Source organism: Pyricularia pennisetigena, chromosome 1, assembly GCF_004337985.1.
Source record: "Pyricularia pennisetigena strain Br36 chromosome 1, whole genome shotgun sequence".
Lineage (NCBI taxonomy): Eukaryota > Fungi > Ascomycota > Sordariomycetes > Magnaporthales > Pyriculariaceae > Pyricularia > Pyricularia pennisetigena.
In genome coordinates this window covers 2,939,953-2,967,703 of record NC_043740.1, presented here as the reverse complement: position 1 = coordinate 2,967,703, position 27,751 = coordinate 2,939,953, and the positions used below count along the sequence as shown (strand labels likewise).

Sequence of the window (27,751 nt, the reverse complement as noted above, 5' to 3'; positions counted from 1 at the left end):
TGCTCAGACGGATGAAATGGATGGATGTTGTGGTGGATCGACAGAAGTTCGAAGTCTTTGTTGGCGGAAGTTAATGTTAATAGTCGTATGAGAAACACCACCAGAAGTAGTAACACCCGACGGGACTGCGCGAACGGCAGGAAGATTTCGAAAAATTCAAAATGATCCAAACGTCGCGGGCGTGGGAGGGGAAGAAAAATAACGGCAGCCAGACAGACAGAGACAGCCAGACAAGAATAGGCAGGATTTGCAATTCTTGGCCTGCTGCATGGGCTAGCTCAGGTCCGCCTACGGTACCGAGTCTCTTGGGGCGAGTCTGCTGCGTATTCAGCTTCGCCGGGTCTGTTTATTTAATTTATTTTATTACAGTGCAACGGAGTATTAATTACTTTGCAGTTCCCTTTTTTCCTTCCTTTACCAGACTCGCTCCCCATCGTACCCCTTGCTTGCTGAATCGTGGATTGCACCTCAGGGAAATCGTCTTGAATCTGTCGCAAGGGTTCTCCGCCGTCTGTGGAGCCTCGAACGTCGAGCATTTTGGACAGCCCGCTTTAAGCACCACACACCCATGGACGGCACCACTTCCAAATCCCTGCGCATTCAGCTTGCACTGTGACGGCCCTGCGGGGTGGGGGTTGGATGAGGTGGTCCGCGCACCACTGCGCTCGGCAAGGACCGGTGGAGGGTTCCATTTTTGTTGTCCTCGACAGTGTTTGAGTTGAAAAAAGGAGCCATCGAAAGAGAGGGTGAAGGGGAGATGAAGTGTGTCTGTGTGTACATGGTATCCGGCATAATAGAATGTGCCTAGGTACGCATGTTTGTTATCTGGTGTCAATGTGTCTAGACCTACCTAGCACGTCAGGTCGACTGACAGCATGGAGTTGCTTTGATTACTTACGAATTATCTAAGTTCCTACCTCTTCCTGTAGTTCCAAGAAGAGCAATGACCAAGTTCGTGATTGGGTTTTTCTATTCCATTCTTCCCGTCGTTAGTCAGGCGGGGATTGATTCGAGAACGTCAAGGTGTGTAAGTTTAAGTTGTTTTGACTTGGCAATTAGGCCCGACTACCCTACCTCAGCCCAGAGGCACGTCCAGCAATGGACCCGAGGTACTCACCGTCAGGTGGCTACCTTGATGTCCTACTTACCGTAACCACATTACGTCGTAGCATTCCGCTTCCATAAATTGAAACAGATTTATCGATTTCAAAAGGGGCCGATGTGCGAAAAAGACGAAGCCTGCCCAGTTTTCTTATCTCGAAAACCAGATTGCCAACCCGCATCCGAACTGCAGCGCATGGAAGACTCTTGCCTGTGTTCCTCGTTCGGGGTTTGGCTTGTTCATTTACCCCTTGCGTGCGATTGCATCGTGCTGGCTGGCCAAGTCGTTGGCGTTTTCTTCTGCACGTTCAGACGCTTTCAGATGAGGCCGCTGGCGTTTTGGGCACGGACAGGCAACCGGCCTGAATCCCCTGTACAGCCAACCAGGAATCGTCCCAGGGGTAGAGACCAGACACGGCTCCCGGCTGCTGCGTTTGAACTTTCTTTTGCTTGTTGCTGCTCGAAAGAAATCTCCGTCAGCTCGCCTCGAAAGAGGGAAGAAAAATAAATAAATAATAATAATAATAATGATAAAAACGGCATGTATTTGTTTTGTGTTCGCCGGACATTTCTATTGCGCGAACAATTCGTGTTCTGTACCTTCTGGAAATGAACTTGTTGAATTCTTTTATTTGGGCTGTTTATTTTGGGGCTATTAAATAGCGCAATGATCAACCAAGCAGCCTGCAACAAGGTACCTTTGTCTAGAACTAATAACTATGTCTGAACAGGGAAAACAAAAAATCAGGTCGGCCCTTTTGCTGGCAAGTAAACGTCGACGCAAATTCGGCAAGTGGTTCTGGAAACAAAGAACGTGCATCTATCAAATCGGTGATCGGGCTTCGTGTTGATCATTGCCCGGGTCCGGTGTCAGGTGCCATGATGAATGGTTACAGTAATCTGGTAATTAGCTTTAGAAGACTTCGTACCTAGCTTAGGAGTAGTATTACTGCTACGTATGTTTCAATGGGGGCAGAGAGGTTGAGTGTGACTCCGCCCCGCCCCGGTGGTACCTACCAAAGTAAGCAATCGGAACACCCGGTGTTTGGTTCCTGGCGCCAACGATGGGCAAGACTAGGGAATTATCGTTGTAAACCGTCGATTTGGCTCCCTCTTCACTTGACCGAATTTGTCTGGCGTAATCATCAATCTTTAGTCAGAGACTGCCTAGGCGGGAGATTTTCACGGGCTATACGGGTATGTAATCTTTTGGATGTAATTTTGGACACGACCTAATTAGGTATCTTTTCCGTCACAAACATTCACGTCGAAACCATGTAGTCGGTCGCGATCATCTTCTTGTGTAGGCACCGGAGCCTTGCAGAACGCCACCAACAACGCTCCAACAGTACGTAAATAGGAATGCGGACAGAAAAAAAAAAAAGTACTAAATTTAAAACAAAAAATAACGCCTTGCGTACGTTGACATCAATTCTGACGATTGCCGATCGACCTTCGCTTCGTCATCTCTTCCATGCAGTAGCATGCACCTACTTATGCATGCCCGAGGTCCCCTTGAAAACCTCCGCGATATACGCTGCTGCACTTATCACATGCAGAGAAGCCGACCAGACATGCTCTAGACCACCAACTACCCAGGTCCTATCTAATGTACTGACCGCTTTACTTGACACCCCCACCCCCGAAAAGAAACAGTAGGAGGAGACATGTCACCCGTGTACTGCACTTTCGTCTAATCTTCATCTTGGCATTTTTCTCTCTCCTGCCAACTCAAAGACAACCACAACCATACGTCTTTAATATATTCTTCTTTCTACCTATGGCGCCTTTTTATTTTTGATGGGTGACGGCTCAACAAAACCTTAAGGAAAAATATGAATGTGCCGATAAATAAAAAATGCACCACAGAAAATCTACATATGAACTTGTCCTCTTGTGCTTTTGTTCAAACCCCAGAACCTGGACACTTTAGCAAGGCTAAAAAAAGACTTTGCCTGTAATACTGTACTGTAGATGAAGTGCAAAGCCGGACAGTGCTCCCGGTCGTCACGCCCGGGCCACTCGCTGGCACTTCCCAATTCCAGACCCTTGTTAATGTCGCCAATTGAACCGGGGCAAGGGGGAAAATGGGGTGGCACTGTCCCGTCCCGCTAGGACCTGGGTTGGTACGACGTTGGCTCACCCACACCTACAACCCCCAACCAAGCTCTTGCTGGCAGCTGGGATTCTTGCATAGACCTACATATGCATACTGTACGGGATGTACAGTAAGTTCAAGGTGTCTACCCTATTTCTCTAGACTATCTCAACTATGGAGTTGAAGCCAACCGTGGGACGTGACTTTGAGGATCCGTGGCACCTTACTACCAGATCCTAAGGCCTAGATCTTTGATTCACTTTGTTAGGGAACTGACGCTGACCATGCTTTAGCGATCAATACTATCGCAAGCGTTTTGGAGGGCTTGAATATGAATCGATCCACCTGAACCAGGGAGTAGATTGTGACATCTCCCCCCCTTTTTTTCTCGCCCCCCTTCGATTATTGACCCTTTTTGTCGCTATGTCAGGTTCATGGCACCACGCCTCTCGGCCTTGTTTCTTTTTCAACTCGGCGTCTAATAGAAATCGAAAGAAATCAATAAAGAAAGAAAAAAAGTGAGGGGCAAAATAGAAAAGAACAAAATCCAAAACAGAGTCAAACCTGGTTCCCCTCTTCCGGACCCGACCCGGCAAAAGAAGTTGAACGACTGCGGGTGATATAACCAGATCAAGAACTTACACCCGCGCACTTGATGCTTTGTTGCCAAGTTATACACGACAAGCAAGGTCCCTCCCGGTCCCATATGCCTGCGGAAAGCAGGACGCGTGCATTGTTTGCTTTCAATGCCCCCCCATCCCTCCCGAACCATAAACTGCTGTGATATGGCTTTCTTTTGGAGATCCTGATTCTGGAGAATGCATTTTTATTCGCAAACAAGCGAGGCAGGACAATAGAATGGCGCGCATTTGCCTCTCTCTCAGGGGCGCTTTTCAAAGTGGATCTGACATGCACAATACCAAAATTTTTGACCCGACCCGTCCTGGCCCGGCCGAACCAGTGTGATCTGCACCGTTTGTCTCCCCAAGGGTCCCTGCCCATCTACACTAAAAGAGCCAGGACCTCGTAGTCGAAAAAAAAGAAAAGAGACATGTGCTTAATTTATCGCCTGGTCTTATAGGGTGTAGGGCTTTTCGTTGGGAAAAAAAAAAAAAAAACTGCCGATTTTGCCAGGCAAAGCCCTCTCTCGTACGAGAGAAAGTAGGGGGTAGGGAGTAAAAGAACCGAGCAGGGAAGAAAAGAAAAAGCAAAATAAAAATAAAAATAGTATTGCATAGCTGTAAGGGGATTGCAACTGACGACGCCTTCTGATAATTCTTTTGATTGTTCAGGCCATATCCGCCTGCGGGTACTAGAAGTCTAGGGTTCATTCAATCATCTCAAAGTGAGTCGCCGACTCGCCCGGTCCCGCGTCTGCATCACCGGTGGTATCCCCGGTGATATTGGCCGCAGCAGGTCTCGTTCTCATTAAACTGTAGGATTTTGTTCGACTCTAGGACTCTAGTTCGATTTGCAAGCCCGCAACTTGCACTTGGTCTAGTGCAAACCATTTCTCGTGCCAGCGGTGAAACAAATCTCGTGAATAAACATTCAAAATATCAATCCCCCGATCGATCAGTCACTTTTCACTTCCGAAACCCCTTCTCAATCCTTCTAGAAGGTCATCTTGGCGGCAACACGCGGAAACGTTTGCTCGGTTCAAGGAGGATTTTCCCAAACATGTCCACAGGGCTACTGCTACAGTGATCATCTCTGGTGGACTCCGACCCCTTGGAACACGGAGATCCGATTGATGTACCGTAGGCTGTAGTTGCCCGCTTTCGATAATTCGTGATCGTGTGTCATTGTAACTTTTAAGGGGTCATCAAAATAAAAGCCATCCAAAATACAAGATAGGATATCTCATGCTTAAAATTCGTCATCCTCATCCATGTCATCATCTCCCTCACCCCTGACCATCTTCTCACCCAATTCCCGAATCTTATCACCTAGGATCGTCCGTCCATACCTTTCCGCTACTTTGCAAGCCGCCTCGATCATCCTCCCGCTGCGGTCTCGCATCAACGAGACCATCTCCAGCGCGCGCATGCCCCGCTCCTCACCTTCACGGCACTCAACCGCCAACATCTGCAACAGCGTCTTGTCAATCTCCAGTTCCAGCCGGGCGAGGCTTTGCTGTTGTGCCCGACTGACGCTCTTGCTCGTGGAACTCGATTCGAGCAAATCGAGGACCTGCGCTGCCCGTATGCTTCTCAACAGGAACTGCTGATCGAGCTTCTGCGCCTCGGCGCCCTTATCTTCCTCTTCGTCTTCGCTGCTCTCGGCCCCGTCGGCGTTCAGTTGCTTCTTCTTCTTACTACCAGACGGCGCCGAGGCGAGCGGGACAGAGAACTCAAACTCCGACAGCAGAGGCCTCGGGAAATAGGGATATTGGTCGCCGCCCTTCAGGATGATGCAGTGGAACTTGTGGTCTGCCACCGCGATCGGATAGTAGCTCTCATGCTTCCTGCCTGATGCCAGACGCGGGAGGAGCTTCGTGTCGAGAAGAGGAACCCATGATGCACGCGATGGTTGTCGCCAGTGCAGCAGGGTCAGTAGAGTGCCTGTAGAGTCATATATGCATGGATCCTGGCCAGTGATGTGTTAACAAAAACAATTCCCGATGCTCTCACTGTTCGCTATTCAGGAGGACAAACTTACTCCATCGTCAGAAAAGAACACACTCTTGACGGTAGCTCCTTCTGGCAATGCTACCGTGTCCTCGTTCTGACAAATCTCATCCCTTTTCACATCCTCGATGCTATACAAAAGTCTGGTGTTACCGTCGGCCCCGACAGGACCGTTGCCCATAGTGAGAACATAGTCTTTCCAGCTAGCACATGTCACCATTGGAAAGCTCTTGGGTCGATAGACGCGGTAGGGTACCCCGAATAGCGTAAAGACTCTCACATAGCCGGCGGTTGTCGTCACAGTTACAAACGAATCACTCAAGGACATGGCTAGAACCGCCTCGTCAGCCGGCAGCTGCGTACGCCAGTCATTGCGTTGCGTCCAAGTCTCATGCGGCCGGTAGAACAAAACAGCGGGCTTGCCGTCGCGTGGTGGGCATGAGAAAAGCGTTCCATGCTCGCTTAAGCAGGCCTTGTCGTACAGAAAAGTGTCGGTGAAGTGGAAATCGCGGTGCAACTCGTGGTCGTAGAACTCAACAGTCACTGTGTGGTGTGAGTCTTGATCAACAGTCCACACGAACCCGATAAGATTCAGACATAGATATTTGCGGTTGCCCCGCCAGGGAGTTGATCCAGGCTGAAACGCTTCGTGGTACTGCGGTCTGAGCATGTTGGGGCGCTTGTTTGAATATTCGCCGACGTTCGTGCCATCATAAGGACGCTTGCCATTGCTGTTGAGAGTGTATCCGGCACCATCGTCGTCCACAACAAAGTCATCCTCATCTTCCGGAATGCCATTGGCAAACGAGTCCAAGGAGTTTAGAGAATCGCGCCTGGGTCGTGAGGGGATTTCCTTGGATCCGTTGATGGCAGGGCGGCGAGCGTTTATAGAAACCTCGGCAAGCGGATCATGGATGAACGGGGAAGCCTGCAGTGGTAGCTGCAGCAGAGGCGTGAAGTCGGCGGTCACAAAGTCGGCACATATAAACACCTCGCCGGCAAAGGTTGTGAACGAAACAATGTTGGCCTTGGGATGCCAGACAATGTCCATGATGTTCGCGTAAGAGTGCCTGGCGATCACGCTCTGACCCCTGCTCTCCCAGATCAGGAGTTTCCCATCTTTGGCTGCCGTTGCAATCATAGAGCCGTTGGGTGACCATGCCATCGCCGTGATGTCTCCCTCATGGCCGTTTGCAAAGACACGCTGCTTCTCCCAGTCGTTCTTGGAAACGACCTGGATGTCCCGCGTGGGAGTAGGAACAGCAAAAGCCCTTCCATCTGGATGCCAGACTACTCTTCCAGAAGCCTCGGATTCCATATCCAGACTGCCCAATATTCCGTCGACTTTGCGTATGAGCTCTGGTTGCTCTGAAGTGAGCGAGTATATGTAAATGACCCCGTCTGTACAAGACAATGTCAAGGTGCTGCCTTTCGGATCAAAAGAAACATGCTTGGTAGGCTTGCCGTGCTCCCTCGCGTGTCGGACCACAGTGTTGTCTGTCGTGCTCACGATTTTGACAGTGAGTTCATCGCCGGCCACAGCACACCATTTCCCATCTGAAGACAAGGCAATGTCACGGATCGGCAGGGATGTTCGGAGAAGATAGGTTTCAAAAGAGTGCGTCTCGAGGGAGAAGAGGCTGACCGTGCCATCTTCAGAGCCGACCACAAAGAACCGGTCTGTTGCGGCTACCGCCACATTCTGTTCTCCGCAGTCGTCGATATTCTTGGGCTCGCCATCTGACCCGGTCTTGTAGCATCTGATGGTGTTGTTGGACCCGACAGTCACAAGTTGTGACCCATTAGGCGTGTATGCGCAATGAGTAATGCCTTCGGTGTGGCCTTGCCGCGGAACGTAGCGACGGCTCGCCATGTTTGTGAAATTATCCGCTAGCCACAAGGATGGTGGTCGTAAGGGTCTGTCTGGTGTCTGGTAGGTAGATTTTTTGCTGGTCAGATGCTGCTACCATCCGGGTATTCTGCAAGCTCCGTGTCTCTTCTAATGGGCTTGAAAAATTACGAGGATAAGTAAGGTGATTGAGTTGGTAGATTAAGTAGTAGGTAGGTAGCTAAGTTCGAGACATGCAGATGAGGGAGGCTGAGAGGAGCGCGACGCGACTATCTTTGACGCGTTTAGTGCTTGTTAAATTGAATTGCCCACAGCTTTGGTTCTCCAATCAGGGCCAGCTAGGCTCCGTTTTGTGGTCCACCGTCTCAACCCCACCATGAGCTTACCTTGCTCTCAGCCATCTTACTCCGTCAGCCACCCCTTGTCACAACTCAACGTCGTGAATATCTTGGTGCCAGTACTCTATAGTTGCGCCGGCAGACCTGAAAATATGTCCAAGTCATCGGATCCACGGCATTTTTTCGAATCAGAGCAAGTCTCCTCAGCTGTCATTTTCAAGTTTTGGTGGTTGAACATGTACCGGGACATAGAATTCTGACTCGCATGTCTGTCTGTATAGTGCGCAGCAGGCCAAGAGAGAAAGGCGAGATGCAAAGTCTAGCAACAAATATGGAAAGCCGATAGTGCTCAAGTCCAAAATCCTGTCTGCAATCGCGGATCCGCGCAACTCCTCATCAGCCATCTTCGTTGCGGAATCTGCGGGGTCCGTGAGGCATGTCAAGCTCGGTGTACGTGATCTACGTGATCGTGTCAACGAGGATATTTGAAATTCACTAGGATTCGCCCTGACTTGCGTCTAATCTGTTGACAGGATGAACCAGATAGCACGGCAGTATATCGTGGGCCATCCGCACCCGTGACCTGCGTGGCGGTGGGTGGTCCAAAGCAAAAGACCCTCTTCGCCGGGTCTTGGGATAAGTGTATATGGTCTTGGGATATTGATTCCCGAACCCCTGCAAGGAAGTATGCGGGCCACACCGACTTCATCAAGGCCATTGCCACTGCCACTCTAGGCGGCACAGATATCCTGATCAGCGGTGGTGCTGATAAGAGGATCATCGTGTGGGATGTGAGCACGGGCAAAGAACTCCACGTTCTTCAAGACAGTGTGCTTAACATGCTCGCCGTCCAAGCACTTGCCATAGATCCTGCTCAAACCACTGTTGACGAGGTGTACTTGTTCAGCGCCAGCAGCGACCCGCATATTCGGCGGTGGAAGATTCGCTTGGACTCTTGGAAGCAGGTGGTGGACGAGGTCCCTCAGTCTTCAACAGAGAGGCGGACTCTCCTGGAGCACGAGACTAGTGTCTACAAGCTCGTCTTTGATCAAGAGAGCGACGAGGTTGATCTCTGGACTGCGAGTGGTGACGGAACAGCCAAGTGTTTGGCAAGGGGCGGTGCCTTCGTTAGCGACGATGTGTTTGAGCACGGTGACCACGTCAAGGCTCTCGCAGTCACTGGTACATGGGTCATCACAGCTGGGAGAGACGAGGATGTTAAGTTCTGGGACAGGTCGACAGGGAAATTGTACTGTTCAATGCAGGGACACTACGATGAGGTCACTGATATGGTGAAAGTGGGCGACAGTCTCTGCAGCGTTGGTATTGATGGTACGATCAGAACGTGGCCCTTGACCAAATCCCTGCTTGATGTAGCTATCAAAGAGCAAGATACGTCTTCGGGAGGCAAGGTCGAGGCAAAAGAGACAGCGCAGGAAGGGTTGCTTTCGATAGAGGAGGAGGCCGAACTGGCGGCTTTGATGGAAGACGACGACTGACCAAGGGAGATATCATAAAAAATTTCCGGCGAGTCCGGACGGCTTTCCAGGCTTGAAGAAGACGTCTGCGGTTGATTGCTTCTGAGGGAGGCCGCGCCTCGTGTTTGCCGATCGTCCATTGTGGGCGGATCCAGTCGGCGTTGTCAAGACGTTTCTGCGGGTGGTTGCAGGTTTTTGGCCTCCGAGATGAAGCGCACCAGTAGCCAACGCCATAAGCAGAGACGACCCCGGTTGAGTACCTACGCAGGTGGCTAGTCGTTCCACATTGGGTATACGGCACTTGGGATACCGAGAAGTGTTGAGGGAGCTCACTCGATTGATGCAACATAAATTTTCCTCGTTCGTATCGCGTCGCGTACAACTGAAATTGCCCTCATTTCGTGGCCAGGGCTGTTTATGTGTTTGATTGTCAACTAAATAGTTGTTCCAACCTCTTACCTGCCTGATGGACTTGAGGGAAGCAATGCATTTCAGCCATGGTATCTATGATTAACCAACCCATCCGGTTGTTGTATGTATCGGTGACATTGAAAATCGGCAGCATGCATACATGAAATCATCCATTACGCACTCTCATTAACAACTTTGCAGAAAATGAAGCCTTGTCAGACTAGGATTGTGGTAAGATTTGTTGGTTAATTGATGACTGATTGCACGCAAGGCATGATTTAGATGGGAGGGAGATTTCGGGGAGCCCGGCTCGCGGGGAATTAGCGTCTTGAACCCCTGAATGTTGGATTTAGATGGGCTCCGTTTCACCCTTTCCCGCTCAGGCTCTTTACGGATCACAGCATCATCTAGGCTGCAACCTGACAGGGAAGGAAGGGTTCTCGACTTGGGAGCTTGCTAAGCTCTTGCCATTTGTTTGTTTGTTTGTATGTTTGTATAATTTTGTGCCCCCCCTTTTTTTTTGTGCGACAATTTTCAACATGCTGCAACATGGTCAGGACACTCAAAGCACCAGCATCTTCGATTTCGCGACCCCAAGAGACACACAAGCCCAAGAATGAGAAAAAAGATAGAAAAAAAGCAGTAAAAAGGGGTCAGATGCAAGGGATACACTCACAAGCTTTTCAGTCCGAACCAACAGAACCTCAATTACAGAATTTCCACTGATACGCTGAGACCTTCTCAACCTCTGTAGAATATTCCATGAATCAACAAGCTAATGAGGATCTAACCTCGCGTGGCTCGCACGCACGACGAGACAATCCGGCACAGACGGATTCGCTGGCTTGGCCCAAGTCGAACAAGTCCCTGCAGGCACTTAACCTACCAAGCCCCATTATGGTCAAGGTACGGAAGTAGCTAACCGTCCACCTAACCTACTTGGACATCCTATTGATTAACTTCTTTTCTCGGAGCACTTAATGGCCTTCTCAAAGGGCCTTGCGTTGCAGTAATACCTGGCTCGTTTCGGTGTTTTTTTCTACAGCACTGCAAGCACGCGGTGTGGCGGGAATTTCCGGTAATGTTGGGCTGAATAAAGCAATTTTCCCAGCCGCAGTTGATCTCACAGTCAATCTCAGTGCAGCTGAAATGATGGGCAATGAACAAACAACCGCCACTCAAACATCTCCAACCATCTCTCTAGACAATCGACCAGCATACCTTGTCTTGTTTGTCAATCGCGACTGAGGTCAATCAAGACTATTATTGATGTTTGTCTTGGATTCCCGCCTCCAGCCTAGTTTTCCCTGGGCTGGCCGCATCATCCCACATGGATTTTACTGCGTTTGTACAGCAAGGCGTTTGACAGCCAATACTATTTATCCTTGCGCAGCACGTCAACCATTATCTGGGTACAATGCAATGCAGTGAACCGGTGATGGGCCATCAATTCCGGATTCGGATACATCATGGCTATCATCGCTATTCTCGACCACGGCAGCACACCGGTACTACCCAGGCAAGGACCTTGCAAATCAGATGGCAGCAAATGATGATCTGGACTACCAATGTTGCGTTTTTCCTGCTTCTATCCGGCTTGTCCATCACCTTGAGACACGATAGCACCCGCTTAGCCAACGGAAGGGGCAAAATAGCCAGGGAGGCACAGATATGAATGAAGCTGTGGATATCGAAGCTTTTGTGTTTTTCTCATGCGCACAAACTCATTTTGCCTCCCCTCCCCTAGATCCTGTACTACTACGAGTAGGCTTGTTAGGGTAAGCCCCCTACCCCTGGTCAAGGTCTTAGTCTCTTTGCCCAATTTAGTCTTCCAATGCCTCGTTTTTCCTCGAGACCAAACGCTGGGTGAATGGCGTCAGGACACGCGCTAGAGAATGCCCTGAGGGTTTCTGCTTCATGGCAAGTCACGCCGTTACATTCCCCTGTCTGCCCGGCCTGTTACCCGGCCATAGCCTTCTCTCTTGTCTATGCCCCAACACCTCTAGTTCTCGTGTACTTGCGTTCCATGTAAGCTAATCGGTCAATTTTACTCTCTGTAGCGGACTGTTATAACCGTTTACCACCTCATGTTGGCTCTCAAACTAGATTCTCAGTCGTGTTTGCCCTCATTTGGCCCATTTCCACCGTGCCTTTGGAACAAATTTCCTCTGCGGCTTCCCAGTGGTGGCTGGCTCATCGTAGATCACTCATATTCTATTCTCTTTTTTTTTATGTTTTCTTTTGTGCACCCTTTTCATCCAAGCGGCTCTGGTACGCATCTTCACTGCCCACATATCTAGGCTTTTTGTACACATACCCTTATACTGCTCTGCAGCGTTTATCTTATTTTCTTGAATTGCAAGACCTGTCTACACCTTGCCTCGAATCCGGCCCCTCTACTTGGCCACCAATACACTTCGCCTCTCTTCAGTTCCCACAGTCGTGGAAGAAGGATGGGCCCGCCTCCAGATTATCACGGAAACCTCGTGGCGCTGGAAGGGTCGCCCGAAGTCGTTTCCACCCAACTTCGGCTCCTCCCAACCTCCCCTCAAATTCTGGTTTTGCCAAGTATTCAGAACTACATCAAGCCCAAATCTGACGATACGCCATTCGATGCTCGCGCTTTCATTCGAGAAGTCCACGAGGCCTCTACTATCAGACGACAGCAAGCCCTAGACTTTCTTAAGAAGGCTACCCCTTCGCGCAAGAGACTGGTGTTCCTAAACGGCGGGACTGTGAGCGCGCACACCCTCTGTATCACAGCTATTCGACAACAGGAAGGCATCGAAGGATACTCCAAGGCGGAAGCAATTTTTACAGAGCTCGTAAAGGACGGACTCGCAGGACTGGTGGGTCCTACGCCAAATCCTAGGCAACCTGTATCGGGCAAGGATTCCCACAACGCTTACGGATATGAAGAGGTGGAGATAGAAGACGCTTCGACTCTGGCTATGAGGGCGGCGGAGGTCCTGGATCAGGAGACCCAGTCCTTGCAGCCCAATGAGCTGCTGGACTTGGACAAGACCAGGCCACGAAGCTTCAGTCTCCCGAGCGTCAGCGTGCTAAAACAGGCAGCAGCTGAGGACCTTGACCTGACGGTGACCGATGCCCCAGTAGAAGGTGGTGCCTCGTCTCCCGCAACGTCTGTCGCGGGCCGTACGCGGCTCTTGGAGGAGGCCCCAAAGTTTCAGGCCACGCTCTGGGATCCCGCATGTTCGAATACGCTGCGGATGTCAACATGTAGCAGTATAGTTGCGACGTACGCCTACGCACCCAGCTACAATCTGCCGCGCCCTGTCAATGAGCTGGCATGCCTGTCCCCCCTCCCCGAACTGCCTATTGCCTCCCCGACAAGTCCGGGCAATACTGTGATTGAACAGGCCGAAATCCTGGACATGGCCCCATTGGCCAAGGCAGCCTCGCTCAGGAGAGTGCGCTCACTTGACCGTATGTTTCCGACTCGTGGCCTCAGTCTGAGGATCAACGTTCCGACTGAAGGTGCATCACGGGGTATTACAAATCGGAAGAGAGGCGATGGGGAGGATACACGCTGTTTCTCTTGGGTTGGAGTACCGGGACCCGACGTATCATCACGGCCCCGTCCCGCAAACCTCGATCTCCGCCGGGCTGTTGTATGCAAGGCCAACCAGACAACGATTTCCCGGTCGGCGTCGCGCAGGAAACCAGAAACGAGCTTACGGTATGTCGACAAGGGCACAGACGCATTCGATATCGATGCAGAGCCGGGTTCAATACGCGGTACCGCGCAGCCGGTCTCGGGACCTGCTCTACCTTTCACAGAAGACCTCGTGATACACTTCACGGGTGACGTGCACCATCTTCTTTTTGAGTCAATCATGCAGGGCTTCAGGACCGGCGTATATCCAGTGGTTCCCATCTCTAGCGATGAGAGCTACGATATTCCAGACTTTCCAGCAACGCCAAGTACTACTGAATGGCCCGCACCGTTGGTGTGGAAAAAAAGCGCATCTGCCTCTGTTGCTAGTGCGTCCGATGAATACGATCCATATAGACCACAGAGCGAGTACGCACGAGGACGGGTTATCCCCCCCTCGAAATTGGACGACTTGAGCATGCCTGCTGTCAACCCGCCCACTCCTGCTCAAACACCACCTCCTCACACCAGGAATCCCAGCGACAAGTTTCGAGTATTGTCCATTGGCAGGAAGTCATCCATCAGTGTACAGAATGTATTGCGTAGTGAACTTTCCACACACTACTCCTCGGACAAGCAAGGATTTAGTCAACAGTTTTTGTCTACCCTCCCTGACATGGATAACCTTTGGCGACTGCTTTTCGAGGGTGTCACGGAACCCAACCGACCAAACCGTGATAGCAAGAACAGCCTTGCAGGGAGCTATAAAAAGCATGTGGATCTCGTCCTCGCCATTGGCGCAGATGAAGCTGTTGAGGAGGGCTTTTCTGCGTCGGTACTGGAGCAATTGGGCAGAATAGGAAACGTTTCGATGAATGGTGGTGTTGCAAAGAGCGGCCATTTGAATCTTAGGTGAGCATGACCCCTGAAACCCAGGCCTTAAACTACCCATGGTTGAATATGGGGCATATATTGACTTGTCGGTTTCACCGTCACTCCAGGTATCTGATCGCCAATGCTCTACGGCAGCCTCTGGATCACACGCAGGAGGATCCTCTCGGTAGTCCGATGGTGCTGGCGGCCTTGATCATCCCGCACTTGGACATGTACCTTGCCGCGCATCCAGACGTCCGCTTCATGATACTAGAATACCCTGCAAGCCATTTACCAACCGTTCTAGCCATGCAAAAGCTCATGGGCGACCACATTGTGCAGGTTGCCGGAATCGTGCCGGAGCAAAAGCCACCGAGGCGTCGCGGTTCGAACCGGAGCATTCAGGCAACGGCCCAGACCCTACAATCCTTTACCATTGCCAATCAGACCATCACATTGGCAGGTCATTCAGATATCACTCTCGCGGCAACGGCGAAACAAGATGAGGTTTCCGCCTTCATTTCCGATATTTGGCACACTCTGATCGATGCCAGTGATTTTTACACAATTGACCAGATGCCCACCAAAACCAGCAAGAAGGAATCCCGACCCGTCAGCTTTAGCCGGTCAGAACCGCCTTCAGGGGCCCTACCCCGACTTCCCAGTAGCTCCGTGGGCACGCAGACCGTCCCAGAGCCTCAGGGCCCGCCCGAGACCGCCATGCCCTCGACTTCTACACGCCGTGGAACCCATACCCGGCGCCGCTCGCCATCCCCCACGCCGTCGACAAAGTCGCGGGCCTTCTCCATTGCTTCTTTCCGCACTACCAAAACGGCCAAAAGCAGGGCCACACGCAGGATAACTATGGGCACGATGGGCACAACAGGTGGCGGCGCCGAGAGCATCCTAGACTTTTACGACCCGGCCGAGGAGAGCGACTACGACCTGGAGGAGAGGCGCCTGATGCCTCTTTACATGACACGTGGTCAGGTGCCCAGGAAGGCCAACACGCGCAAGGCTTTGAAGTGGCTAGGGCTGGCGTAGAGCAATGCTTACTTTGTCTTTATTTTGGGATCTGTAGGCCTTTTCTCGTTGCCTATGGGCTCTTTCAGCCGCTTCACTCCTTTCTTTTTCTTTGTTAACAAAGCGAGCATTACAGAAAATCTTGCTCGCGCAAGCCCCTTCATGCTGTTTTCAGTTGATTCCGCGTAAACATATTCTGATTTGTTCTATACCTTTGCGTTGGTGTCTGTGGAGGCGTTTGCCTTTTTCAAATTTGTTTCCTTTGTTATCTTTCTCTGCCTTCTCTTCTTCCCCGATTGTACTCGGGTCCTCTTCCTCAATGGGCTTCTTTAGATACCTTTGCATAGCCATGCACTAGATTACTTGTATCATTTTGGATCAAGCTCTTGAGTGTAACAGGGCTTAATATGTTAATGTAAAATTTCATCGTCTAGCCTCCTCGTTTCATAGGTCCGTTTGAATATTTGTGTTTATCGATACATAAATATGCGGATTTGCGTGTGCGAGTATCTTGTCGTCTCGGGACCTCGTCGTGTTTTCAGAGGGGACGTTCTCGGCCAAACACGAAGCTCAACCAGGCAGAGGTATATAACACCTTAGGTGTCGATGTAAACATGGAGGATGATAGACGGCTTGGGAACGAACTGCAAGGTGCTGTGTGCTGTGTGCTGTGTGCTGAGCCAATTTGGCCCACAAGGTCGATCTTATGCTCAGGTTTGTCTGCTTTTTCGACATTTTGGAAGCCCATCGGTATTGCGGCAGGCTTCCGCCTCAATGTTTGGATACATCCACGGCGATGTAGTAGCTAAATAGGCCTCTCTAAGCAGTCATCAAGCTCCCTACCATATCACCTCCACCCGACCAGACAATGTGTTAGTCACGTACCATTCCTCTGTCTATTATTGCTTCCATCTCAAAAAATACCATCGTCCCCCTTGTGCTGTCTATCAATATGGCATTTGGCTCGGGTTTCCAGTACCGTAAACAACATTGAAGTGAGTTGGGGCCTGTAATGCAGGTCCTGGACTTACGACGCACCTGCTTGCGTACGGATAGGTTTCCTTGTTATTCTGTAGGGAAGCCCATTTATAGGGTCTGTATCCCACCTTTGTGGGTACAGGTACAGGTAGACAGACACGTACATTGTGCGTGCGTAATATTGCATCGAATATCTAATCCAGCCACATAACATGTTAGTTTCAGAGATTAGAGCTTGTCCGGTGGCTGACAGCTGGGCCGTTCCAAGGATATGCTATAAAAGTTGCAAATCCTACCTCTCCGACGGTTCTACCAGGTGGTCCGAAAAGCACATAACATGAGGGACCACATCTGATGAATTTCCGTGGCCGTACATAATAGAAACATGCGTGCACTACGCTTGATAAACCCTACAAAATGGCCGACGAACACCCTACTATTCGTCAATATCCAGCCCCCTTGATGCCCATCTTCTCCCTCACGACCCTCCTCATCTCCGTCTCCTGCTTATTCCACTCCAAGTCATCTTCGTTCTGCGTCAACGCGGCATCCACTTCTGGAATCTTGTCGCGGAAGGCCTCGTCGGGACCCAACAGCTTCAATCTGGGCTTCCAAACGTCCTCACTGCTGGGCATGCCGGGCCCGTACTTGCGCTCTTCCTTGTCACGCCACCTGTCGCGGATGGCGTTGGCACGCATGTCCCCTTGCCAGTTCTTGACGCGCATACAGAACCAAAAGTTGTCCCACAGCTCCGAGCACGACCGGACCTCGCCGTAGCGGTACACGGCGTTGAACTGGCCCCGGAGGCTGTTGCAGCCGTAGGCGTAGTCAAAGGCGTCGCGGCACGACATGTCGGTCGGCATCAGCGACTGCACGATCTCCTCCTTGGCCCGCTCAGAGGGCGATAGCGAATCCAGGTCTCTGCGGGTTGGGGAGGCACCTGAGGGGTCCTCACGGAAGGGGCGGGAGAACTTGGAGAGGAAGGATGATGGTTCTGCTTGCCGTTGGTGGTGTTGTGATGATGATGGTAATGACTGTTGGGCTTGTTGGCCTGTTGATGAGGATTGGGAGGTAGAGCTCGAGGGTTTTGCGTCAGCATCTTGGAAAAGCTGTAGGAACTTGGCGATTTCGGCGTCATCGTTGGATTTCGGCTGCTGCTGGGTCGGCGGCTTCGTCGAGGACTGGGTGTCTTTTTGCTGTGAAGAGTCGTTGGGCGCCACCTTGGGCGAGTGAGGGGGAGTCTGCCAGAACCAGCCCATTGTGACAGACCAGCTTGAATAGGTAGAATATCCAAGTCTTGGTGAACAATTAGTTGTGAGAGAAGAATTTGGGTTTGCAGTTTCCGTGACCTCGATGGTTACGACCTGAATATGAAGGAGAAAGGTCACAGTCGTAGAAAGACTCAAATAAATAGATCCAAGGGGGGGGTTCCCTCAATCCCTAGGTAGTCTACAGGTTCTCGGCGGTAGTGAGGGGTAGGGTAGTCGGGTTGTCTCGTGACTGTGAGACGTATGGCGCAGGATGAGGAGCAGTAGGCAAGTATGTTGATTGAGTGAAGGCAGTTTGTTTGTCGCGTCTCAATGGCTGTTTTTTTTGGAGACTAGAATTGCTTCTATGCCTGCCGCGAGAGACAGACGGCTCCACTTGGCGTACAAGGTAGTAAGTATAATGAGTGGCTAAAAAGTTTGGTCAATCAGCGCCTGGGGAAAAAAAAAAAAAAGACGTGGAAAATTTGTGTTCCAAAATAAAGATTGATATATGCAAATAGATTCCTGAAAGATCTACCAAGTATTGTGATATGATAAGAATTTTGGTAAATAATTAGAGGTTCAACAAGATGGGCAAGAAACCTTGTCCCTCTTTCATTTTGTCACTTGGTGGTGTGGTTAGCTGTACCTATCGATAGGCACCAACTAATTGGCAGGCACCGGTTCCCCAGCTAAGGTTGACCGTTAACAGGGATTAGGTCGCCCTACAGCAGTAGAGCTGACTCGATGACCTCACCTTGCAATGGTCCCGTTCCCCATTCGTATCCAGGCTTTCTGGACTTAATCCATCAGCTGAACCAAGAACAACACCCTTACCGTTGCTGAGACTTCAAATTTAGAATACGGACCAAAATGAAGAAGAGATGACGAGAGGTACGCGACTTTTGCCTTTTAGGTCGCTGACCTTTGGGCCTGCAGAAACAAGGCAACCGACAACTGCGCTCTGGAGGTCCAGGGTAAAGTTGAGTGCAGCTACCAGGAGAAGCTGTCAGAGTCCGGGTTGGGGTTGGGGTTCGGGTTTGAATACATGCTGGGACAACCGTCGATGGGAGAGTACAGCAACTACAGCACCCACAGCACCATTATCATCATCATCATCATCATCATCATCATCATCAGTAGCAGCACAAAGATCCAATGGTGCCGCTGATGAAGTCGACTATGGCCACATTGTGCCCCGCCCCAATGAGGCTACCCTATATCTTGACAGTAATACAAGTCTTCCATATTACCCCTTACCGACAAATATATATAACCCACCTCCCTACCCCCTGACCTAGCCGCTGACCTCGACCCGACCTACTCAGACATCTTCCCCTTGGGCCTGAGCACCATTCTCTGGCGCCGATGGGGCACCGACAAGGACTTTTCGGAGCAACTTCTCAAGCGCTTTGAAAAGTCATCCTTTGGCATCACGGACCCCATTTCCATGGTGAAGCGTTCCATCCCGGAAAGTCTGCCAATAAAAGTGACCGAGATCATTCCGCGCCTTAAAGATGGCGGCGCCTTCGTCAAGTTCAGCCACGGACCAGAGATCACGCCAGCCGAAATCGAGGAATCGCTGGCGAAGAGCTTACGGGACCGCCCCGTCAAGCCGTGGTTCAACCCATTCACGTCGGTACGGGTCAACGCGGTCAAGGGTGTGCCTTGGCTCGAGGATCTGTACCGCCTTCCCAAGGCTCGGCTCAAGGTAGAGTTCTGTCCACCCAAGGAGCTCTCGAAAGACGCCACCAGCACCGAGCTTTCACAGGAGGCTCTGTACGGACTCTTTCGCCGCTATGGCAAGCTCTCTGAGATAACGCCTCAGCCTTCGGACAGCAAGGTGACACCACGCTTTGCGCATGTAGACTTTGTCCGGGTTCGCGATGCTGTGGTGGCACGGAACTGCCTGCACGGCTTGACGATCAACAATGGCAACAGCGCCACCCGTCTCAGGCTATCCTACGAACAAAGGGTCAAGCCGCACAAGATCTGGGAGTGGATCACGAGCCACCCTCGCATCGTCATTCCTATACTGGCTGCTCTCCTAGCCGCCTTTACCGTCATTGTGTTTGATCCGATCCGGGAGTTTTTTGTACGGGCCCATGTGCAAGGGTCATTCCGCGTCAGCAACAGTCGACTGTACAGGTGGTTCAAGCGGAGAACTGCCGACGTCACCAACAGCGTCTTGCAGCGACGCCACGACAAGGGCGAACAGGCTGGTCTGCAGGCTTTATGGTCACAGCGCAAGGATATCATTGACTCTGTGCAAAAGTGGCTGCTCGAAACCGCGGATACCTTCATCGTCGTCCAAGGGCCGCGGGGTTCAGGCACTAAGGAGCTTATCATAGACCAGGCGCTCAAGGGCAGGCCTAATGTGCTGGTGATTGACTGCAAGCCTATCGTTGAGGCGAGAGGCGAGAGTGGGACTATAAGGAAGCTAGCCGTCGCGGTCGGCTACCGGCCTGTCTTTTCTTGGGCCAACTCGCTCAGTAGCATGATTGATCTCGCGGTCCAGGGCACGACCGGTGTCAAGTCAGGCTTTTCCGAGACCCTCGAGTCCCAGATTGTCAAGATCCTGCACACAACCGCGTCTGCTCTGAAGAAGGTCTCTCTGGAGCAATACAGAAAGGATGGATCCGGTGCCGAACTGTCCGAGGAGGCTTATCTTGAGGCGCATCCCGAGAAGCGTGCTGTCATTGTCATCGACAACTTCTTGCACAAACACGATGACGGTGGGCTAGTTTATGACAAGATTGCCGAATGGGCGGCCGCCATGGTCCAAAACAACATTGCACACGTTGTTTTCTTGACCAACGACTCTTCCTATTCGAAGTCTCTGTCCAAATCCCTGCCTGATCGTATCTTCAGACAAGTGTCCCTGGGAGATCTGTCGCCTTCAGTGGCGAAAAAGTATGTCCTCGGCCATCTAGAGGGCTTAGACCGCGATGAAAGTCTCAAGGATGGCAACAGCCAAGACCCCGACGGTGACAAGGGCGCCGAAAAGCCGAGTGAGCATGACATTGAGGCCGACATCAAGCGACGCCGAGACCTGGCCGAGCTGGACGGCTGCATCGACACCCTGGGTGGGCGCCTCACTGACCTCGAATTCTTGGCCCGGCGCCTAAAGAGTGGCCAGAGCCCCCAGAACGCCATCTCGGAAATCGTGGATCAGTCGTCTTCGGAGATCATCAAGATGTTCCTGCTTGCCAAGAAAAGCGCCGAAAGCACTCAGACGCAGTGGTCTCCCGAGCAGGCCTGGTTTCTGATCAAGGAGATTGCGTCAAAGACCAGCCTGCGGTACAATGAGGTCCTCTTGTCGCCCACCTTTGCGTCCTCCACCACACCCTCGGCGGCGGACGGCGAGGCTGCCATCGAGGCCCTAGCGGCAGCCGAGCTGGTGACGGTCACGTCGCACCGCGGCAGGCCGCAGACCATCCGTGCCGGGAGACCCGTATACCAAGCCGCATTTACCCAGCTCACTGAGGATGCGGTCCTCAGGGCAAGAATGAACCTGCTCCTTTTGACGGAGCTGTCCAAGGTGGAGGCCAAGAATATCGAAAAGGTTGAAACTGAGCTGGCCTTGCTGGGTGCGCTCCCTAAGCAGCCGCGGGAGATAGCGGACAGGGTGACATATCTTCTGGGCAAGCTACATAGTTCCCAAGTCAAGGTTACCGAGTTGGACAAGGAAATGGCCATGTTGAAAGGTGTGCTTGTACGCGAGGTTTGAGGGGTGAGGCCACTTGCTTTCCTATCTACTTTCTTATATCCTTTGCCACGGAAACGGCCTGAATTCTCAAGACAGTACAATGCTTTTTTTTTTTCTTTTTCTTTTTTTTTTTTTTTTTTTTTTTAAAAAAAAAAATCTTAGGTCAACGGATAGTCCCTGCTCAATCTAAAAAGACTTTTGTCATCTCCTATGCCATGATGAGCTCATCACAGAGGCCCCTCTGTCTGCGCCAATAAATCCTCGAAATCAAACAAGTGTCTGGGGTGGGCAAAAAGGATGGACCGATCGCCGCTGATCTCTACACGACAAGGCTTGCGATACTCTGTCCGTGCGCGCCACACCTTGGCGCCTGGACTCATCGGCCGACAGGTCGAAGCGGATTCGGGGGCGGGCGGCTCAGTCCCGGGCAGTGCGTTCTCGATCCACTCCCCGAGATGTTCGTCCAAGATGATGATCCGCCGGGCGCCCTTGAACGGAAATTCGGGGTGTTGCAGGCCCTCGACAGCGCGGTCGAACTCGGATACAAAGCTGTCACAGTGGCAACCCGGCGCGAAGACGAACAGCAGCACGGCCACGTTGCGGTGATCCTTGATGGCCCCAAACCCCCAGTCGAACTGCCACAGCACGTCCTGCTCAATGTTGAGGTAGACGCTCCCGCGAAAGCATTCGCGGCCCAAGTACGACTCTTGCTTCACCCCAAAGGCCTGCTCGTAGTGCCGCAGCGCCACGCTTCGAGACTCTCTGCAGGTGGACAGCAGGGTCGAGAGCCCCTGACCTGGTGGCGGACCCGATTGGCCCGTTTCGGGGCTACTAAGCCTTACCAAATTACTTATTTCCATAAGTATAAGACTTATTCTATACGAGAGGGATCCTAGCAGCCTTGCATCCACAGAAAACGGATCAACTAGACTTATGATGATGGCGTGGGTTCGGATAAATTTCTCCCAGATGTGCAGACGGATCTCGAGGGGCAGCGACATGAAGTGCGTGAAAGTGCCGGTGCCGATGGAGGTGGTGCAGGTGCTTTTGGTAGGCTTTTTTACGTGCGTCAATCTCGAATCCGTCACTGAACAGTGAACATTGACGTAGTAGCGGCGCTTTTGCGTGCTCCCCTGGACGGAAATGCGCTCGAGACCCGAACGAGGGAAGGCGGGAGCCGGTAGGCCCGCCGCTGGGCCACATTATGTCTGTTTGTTCTTGTTGTTTTCTCGGCGATATATAGTATCCCCCCTCACTCAAAGTTATTCTCCAGAAGGTTAACGTAGATAGGTAAATGAGGGCAACACGTAAAAAGAGAAAAAAGGTAGATCAAGTGAAACTAGCTCATAAACGTAAACCAGAGGGAGAGAGATGTATAAAGCTGGAAAAAGAAGGCTCTGATAGATATGTTTTTGTCAGGCGAGATGCAATGAAGCTACTTGTATTTACCTGTCGATTGATGGCAAGTGCTAAATATCGACGAATGTAGGCCACCAAGATACCAGAAACCCAACTTAGAACCAGAGGAAGCAGGTCCGTTGATCGACTGTACCCCACTTCAGTCTCATATTCATGTTGACTTACATAGTTAGCCGGTAGCTTCGTATGCAATACTACAAAAGCACAACAGGACAAGGCGATTTAGTCTGTGGTGGGATGGCGGACGCGAATCCAAGAACAGGCAACGATTCATCTATGCGTGGCATGAAAAGGAAAAAAAAAAAGCTAAAAAAAAAGTAGAACAAGAAGAAACGGGTCAAAATAACAAGACAGAGAAACTCGATATGCAGTCACCAATCCCAATTCCAGTCGTCATCATATTCTCTCGGCCTGTCTCCAACTGTCATCCCACTCGGCAGCTCCGCAGCCTAAGCGCCTTGGCCGAGTCCTCAAGAGAGACAAATCAGGTGACAACTGCCGTTCGAATCCAGAGTCCACCTGAAACACCCCCAAGAGAGCCGCCAGAGAAGAAAAAAAATGTACACAATGATGACAAGGCATCTTGATAGGACTTCTCTCGTCATCAGGGCACCGGAAGGTATGCGAGGGACTCTCGGTCAATATCGGCCTATTACGGGCGGCCATTTAACAGCAGCTGTTGCTCTGGTTCGACCCCACACCCTGGCCTGGGCCGACCTGCACCGATGGCTTCGAGTTGTTTGTTGTTGTGGTGCCCATCCTCTCCTTGATCTGCCTGGCCATGGTCAGGAAGGCTTGCTCAACGTTGTTTGCGTTCTTGGCTGATGTCTCAAGGAACGGGATGCCGAGGCTGTCGGCGAACTCCTACAGGCGAGTTGCTTGTGTTAGCGTCTTCATTCATTCAAGCCGATAGCCCTAGAATAAAGCCGATCGATGTTTCAAGTAGCGCAGAGAGCTGGGTGAGGGTGTCCACTTTTGCGACAACGTACCTTGGCGACCGTGTAGTCGACAACCTTCTTGTCTGCCATATCGCTCTTGTTTCCGACCAGAAGCTTGTTGACGCCCTCAGTGGCATATCTGTCAATCTCCTGCAGCCACTGCTTCACGTTGTTGAACGAGTCCATGTCCGTGACATCGTAGACAACGCAGATGCCATGGGCGCCGCGGTAGTAGGAAGAGGTGATGGTGCGGAAGCGCTCTTGTCCGGCAGTGTCCCACTGTATTTCGAACGCAAGACAGGGCACATCGGTCAGTACCAGTTCGATGGGTCATGTCAGCGCAAGGGCGGTCATCTCACAATCTGAAGCTTGACGGTCTTTCCATCCAGCTCAATAGTCCGGATTTTCTGTATTCAAAAGCATCTCATTAGTCGATTTCATGGTGGACGGATGACTGTCGCCGTCCATGGACAGGGGGTACGGATGGTGATATCATACAAAGTCGACGCCGATAGTTGAGATGTAGGACTCGGTGTAGGTGTCGTCGGCGAACCGCAACAGCAGACAAGACTTTCCGACACCGGAGTCTCCGATAAGGAGGAGCTTGAACAGATAGTCGTACCTGACGCGCAGAGGTCAGTAAACGAAAGACTCGGTATCGCCGCAAGCGCGCAAACAGATTGCGAAGCGGCAGGCTAGTCCGTGATGGAAGTCGAAGACCCGATCTTGAGTGGCTTTCAAGAGGGGGTTATGGCCGCGACAAGAACTCTAATCAATGGTCGTTGGTTAGTACGAAAAGGGGGGGAAAAAGACGACAACTGGCTGAGCAGTCTATTCAAAGCAGAGGCGAAATATGTAGCCCAAATACATTCAAGGGGAGATGGATACAGCGAAAATGCAAGACAGACGTACTACTCGGGATTCATGGTTGGCTAGAGATTATGTAGGTAGCTAAAGGACGTAAGTGGGTGGGTTGAAAGAAAGAGAATGATAGAGGCGGAAGATCGCAAGGTAATAGCAGGCGTTTCAACGATCAAAAAAAAAAGGAGAGAGAGAGCGAGGACGTGTTGCCGGCAAGACGCAGGTCGGTTCGCTGTTGTTTGGTCAAATCGAGGTGGGTGGAGGAGCTGATGTTAAGAGCAATGGCGGCGATAGACGGGGAACAGATCAAAGGCAGATTAGGATTGCTGGTGGTTGATTGACTGCGAACACTTGACCTTCAAATCAACAGGGTCAGGCACTCTTTCAGGCTACAGCGCAACAGTGAATAAACGCTGGACCAGTCAGACCCAACGCACTGGCCCTTGCAGTGTCCGCACCCATGTGGAGCAAGTCATCGTTCACATTCGTACTCGCACTGTTATTGTCACTGTTGTCAGAACGTTGGGCAAACCTTTTCCATGTGACCAGTCATGTGATGGCACCCAATCATAAACCTTGCTCATTGACCAGCATCCTTTTACGATGACGAAATCATGTCAAAAAATAAGTTGCAGACGGCTTCCTCGGTCTTGCTCATTGTTCAAATCAAATGACCATGTATAAGCAAGTAAGCTAGATACCGATAGAAAGTAAATTCATCAACATTACCGGCACATTGCACTGGGTACTCAATACATCATATGCCAAGTCACAATGTCTCACAGGTGGTCAGCCGTGATGGCTTTACCAGTATCTTGAGGAGTTACGTACCCCTGACATGGGAAACCCCAACTTTCCGAGTTGCCCATGACTTGCCAATAGAAATTCTAGATGACTTAATGTTTTCTGCGTAAAATACACAAGTTAGCCACCTGCTGGATTGTCCGATTAATGTCGATAACAAATTTTTTATCCAGCATCGGACTGTTATTTTTAAGGAATTAACCAACGAGTAGAGGGAGTTTTCTTATTTATTTATTTTTATTTTTTTATTGCAGTTTGACTGTTGATTCGTGTTCAAACAAAGTGCTTCTTTGTATTTGCCTACCTAGACTAGTGACTACTGACGGTGCTTCATAATGCCTTGCTGAAAAGTGAAAAAGCTAAGAGCTCCCCCCATGAAATAATACCAGCTCCATGAAAATCATCCACCTCCGCAGCGGCGCAGCCCACCCAGTGTGCCACTATCAAAGTACCGTACCGTACCGTACCACCACCCCTCGAATGCCAGTTCCTAATACCTAAATACTACTACTACTACACCTCGGAACATTCAGGTTGCTTCTTTCCGTAGCCTCAAACCCAAGAACCTGTTTTCCGCCCATACCTATACCTATGTAATGGGACCTGACGCTTGTTGAGCACGTCGGCTGCAGTCGCGCCTCCTCACAAAAGGCCATTATGGTGCTAGTTGCAAACATGGTCGTACCGACGACAACAACAAGACCACGCGTTGCCAACCTCTCTACCCTCCGTCGCCTGCGAGCCGCCGTCAGCGCCGCCGCTCGTGCTGCACAGGCGCCGAGGCCCGCGACTACTGCCAAGCTTACCACCCTCCAAGAAGCGAATACTCGGAACCTGCCGGAAGTATGGTTCAGATCTACGTTCCCCTTCGGAGGCACTCAGCCGGTTATGCCCAACGGCCAGTCACCACCGCCTGACCCTCGCAAGGTCAAGCTCGGAAAAAGTGAGTGTGGTTCCATCTTTTCTTTTCTTTGCCCATGGGCATATTCCCCTCCAAGACAAGTGACGAACAAGCTGGCAAAGGGCTGCCGCTAACCCAACCGCCAGCTCTTCGTATCCTCCAGGAGCGCCTCCCGACACTCCTCGAATCGCCTCTCCCGCAGGAAATCCTGGCGCCCAACATCTCCCTGCACCTCTTCCCCTCAACGCACCAGCACCTGCCCGTCGTATCAGGTCGCGTCGCCTACATCGCTGCGCTATGGACGAGCCCGATAGCGTGGAACCGCGTGCCGCTGATTGGCAACAACCGCCTCGAGATACTGTCGGAGCGCATGGTCGACCAACCGATACAGTCGACTCCGCGAAGGGCCGGCGCCATGGGCGAGCAGCTCGTTGTGCGATGGCGCAGCCTGGGCGGCAGTAACGTCTTTGGGCTCGGCGGCAGTGATGACGACAGGAGCAAGGATTTTGTCGGCCTGTTCATCTTTGATTTCGATGCCGAAGGGAGGATTCTGAGCCATACCATCGAAACGGTCCAGGAGGGAGGCCACTGGGAGAAGGGAGTCGGCGCCAAGGTCGTCGGGCTGACGGATTGGCTTCTTGGAAATATCAAGAGAGGCGGTGCACCCGAGGGTAGCCTGGCTGCCTACCATGCGCCTCGTATAAGAAGAAGGAGGTGACTGATACCCCGTGCGCCGGTTTTACGACAAGCCTCGAGACGCAAAGTCGAGGTCACCAACGCTACGATCCGGAGTCAAAGCCCATAAAAACATAATCGAGACTACTCCATATGATACTGCATAGTTGGTTTTCTGGGAGGCAAGAGAAGAAGCAAGACAGGAGCTCTGCAGGGAGGGAGGAGAGGAGAGAGGCAGGGAGGAAGATATGGGGGGACACCAAGAGCTTCAAATGCCTGTTTTCGGCAGCAGGACTGATCATACGATATAACATATTACGGCGACAGATGACGGCATAGAGTGTACGATCGTGGTGTGCATTTTACAGAGGGCAAAAGAGGCGCCACTTCATATCCCCTGTTGTATTATTCTTTGCGCGATGTGGGACTACCGATTTAGTCAAAGGAAATCACTCCAATTCGATAATGTATGAAAAAGGGATCCGGGTTACTTGAGTGTCGCATTGGATTCAGTGTGATGTGTTTTTCCATGTAAGCTTGATGGAGTCTGGATATCAAACTCTTTTTTTTTTTTTTTTTTTTTGCTCTGGAAAAGTTTCTCCCCTTTTGAACAAACGACATTCATGACACTTTGCAAGTTTCTGACCGACACTTTGATCCCAGACGATTCGGTTCATCGCACTTCTAATAATCGCAGTGGAAACGGGCTACTGAGCTGAGCGTTTGGTAGTTTCTTTAGGTCCTCTATGATATCTTCCGTGATGCATTAGTCATATAACTTTACTCAGAGACATAACACGGT

General features: G+C 51.2%; 9 protein-coding genes across 9 annotated transcripts; 5 read left to right on the top strand and 4 right to left on the bottom strand.

Moving 5' to 3' along the window:
• Positions 1-389: 389 nt before the first annotated feature.
• Positions 390-803, bottom strand: PpBr36_07446 (uncharacterized protein; the record flags this gene model as incomplete). Its single annotated transcript, XM_029894583.1, has 2 exons — positions 390-488; positions 567-803. Coding segments are annotated over 2 exons (336 nt in total), but the record flags the coding sequence as incomplete, so codon positions are not given.
• Positions 804-3,188: 2,385 nt separating this feature from the next.
• PpBr36_07445 (uncharacterized protein) lies at positions 3,189-3,383 on the top strand (the record flags this gene model as incomplete). The annotated part of the gene is made up of 1 exon (XM_029894582.1): positions 3,189-3,383. The coding sequence occupies one exon, from the start codon at positions 3,189-3,191 to the stop codon at positions 3,381-3,383; it is 195 nt and encodes a 64-aa protein (XP_029748926.1).
• A 1,685-nt stretch (positions 3,384-5,068) lies between these two features.
• On the bottom strand, positions 5,069-7,702 carry PpBr36_07444 (uncharacterized protein; the record flags this gene model as incomplete). The annotated part of the gene is made up of 2 exons (XM_029894581.1): positions 5,069-5,788; positions 5,861-7,702. 2 exons carry the CDS (start codon positions 7,700-7,702, stop codon positions 5,069-5,071), a joined length of 2,562 nt encoding a protein of 853 aa, XP_029748595.1.
• A 466-nt stretch (positions 7,703-8,168) lies between these two features.
• On the top strand, positions 8,169-9,515 carry PpBr36_07443 (uncharacterized protein; the record flags this gene model as incomplete). Its single annotated transcript, XM_029894580.1, has 3 exons — positions 8,169-8,213; positions 8,269-8,466; positions 8,550-9,515. The coding sequence occupies 3 exons, from the start codon at positions 8,169-8,171 to the stop codon at positions 9,513-9,515; spliced, it is 1,209 nt and encodes a 402-aa protein (XP_029748927.1).
• A 2,843-nt stretch (positions 9,516-12,358) lies between these two features.
• On the top strand, positions 12,359-15,438 carry PpBr36_07442 (uncharacterized protein; the record flags this gene model as incomplete). Its single annotated transcript, XM_029894579.1, has 2 exons — positions 12,359-14,433; positions 14,523-15,438. 2 exons carry the CDS (start codon positions 12,359-12,361, stop codon positions 15,436-15,438), a joined length of 2,991 nt encoding a protein of 996 aa, XP_029748928.1.
• A 1,400-nt stretch (positions 15,439-16,838) lies between these two features.
• On the bottom strand, positions 16,839-17,654 carry PpBr36_07441 (uncharacterized protein; the record flags this gene model as incomplete). The annotated part of the gene is made up of 1 exon (XM_029894578.1): positions 16,839-17,654. One exon carries the CDS (start codon positions 17,652-17,654, stop codon positions 16,839-16,841), a length of 816 nt encoding a protein of 271 aa, XP_029748930.1.
• An 872-nt stretch (positions 17,655-18,526) lies between these two features.
• PpBr36_07440 (uncharacterized protein) lies at positions 18,527-21,372 on the top strand (the record flags this gene model as incomplete). Its single annotated transcript, XM_029894577.1, has 2 exons — positions 18,527-18,872; positions 18,971-21,372. The coding sequence occupies 2 exons, from the start codon at positions 18,527-18,529 to the stop codon at positions 21,370-21,372; spliced, it is 2,748 nt and encodes a 915-aa protein (XP_029748931.1).
• Positions 21,373-21,578: 206 nt separating this feature from the next.
• Positions 21,579-24,634, bottom strand: PpBr36_07439 (uncharacterized protein; the record flags this gene model as incomplete). The annotated part of the gene is made up of 6 exons (XM_029894576.1): positions 24,621-24,634; positions 24,207-24,330; positions 24,068-24,115; positions 23,760-23,987; positions 23,442-23,634; positions 21,579-22,543 (listed from the first exon to the last, which is right to left on the bottom strand). The coding sequence occupies exons 4-6, from the start codon at positions 23,892-23,894 to the stop codon at positions 21,579-21,581; spliced, it is 1,293 nt and encodes a 430-aa protein (XP_029748417.1). The 5' UTR covers positions 23,895-23,987; positions 24,068-24,115; positions 24,207-24,330; positions 24,621-24,634.
• A 1,390-nt stretch (positions 24,635-26,024) lies between these two features.
• On the top strand, positions 26,025-26,992 carry PpBr36_07438 (uncharacterized protein; the record flags this gene model as incomplete). The annotated part of the gene is made up of 2 exons (XM_029894575.1): positions 26,025-26,316; positions 26,421-26,992. Exons 1-2 carry the CDS (start codon positions 26,031-26,033, stop codon positions 26,990-26,992), a joined length of 858 nt encoding a protein of 285 aa, XP_029748416.1. The 5' UTR covers positions 26,025-26,030.
• Positions 26,993-27,751: the final 759 nt, after the last annotated feature.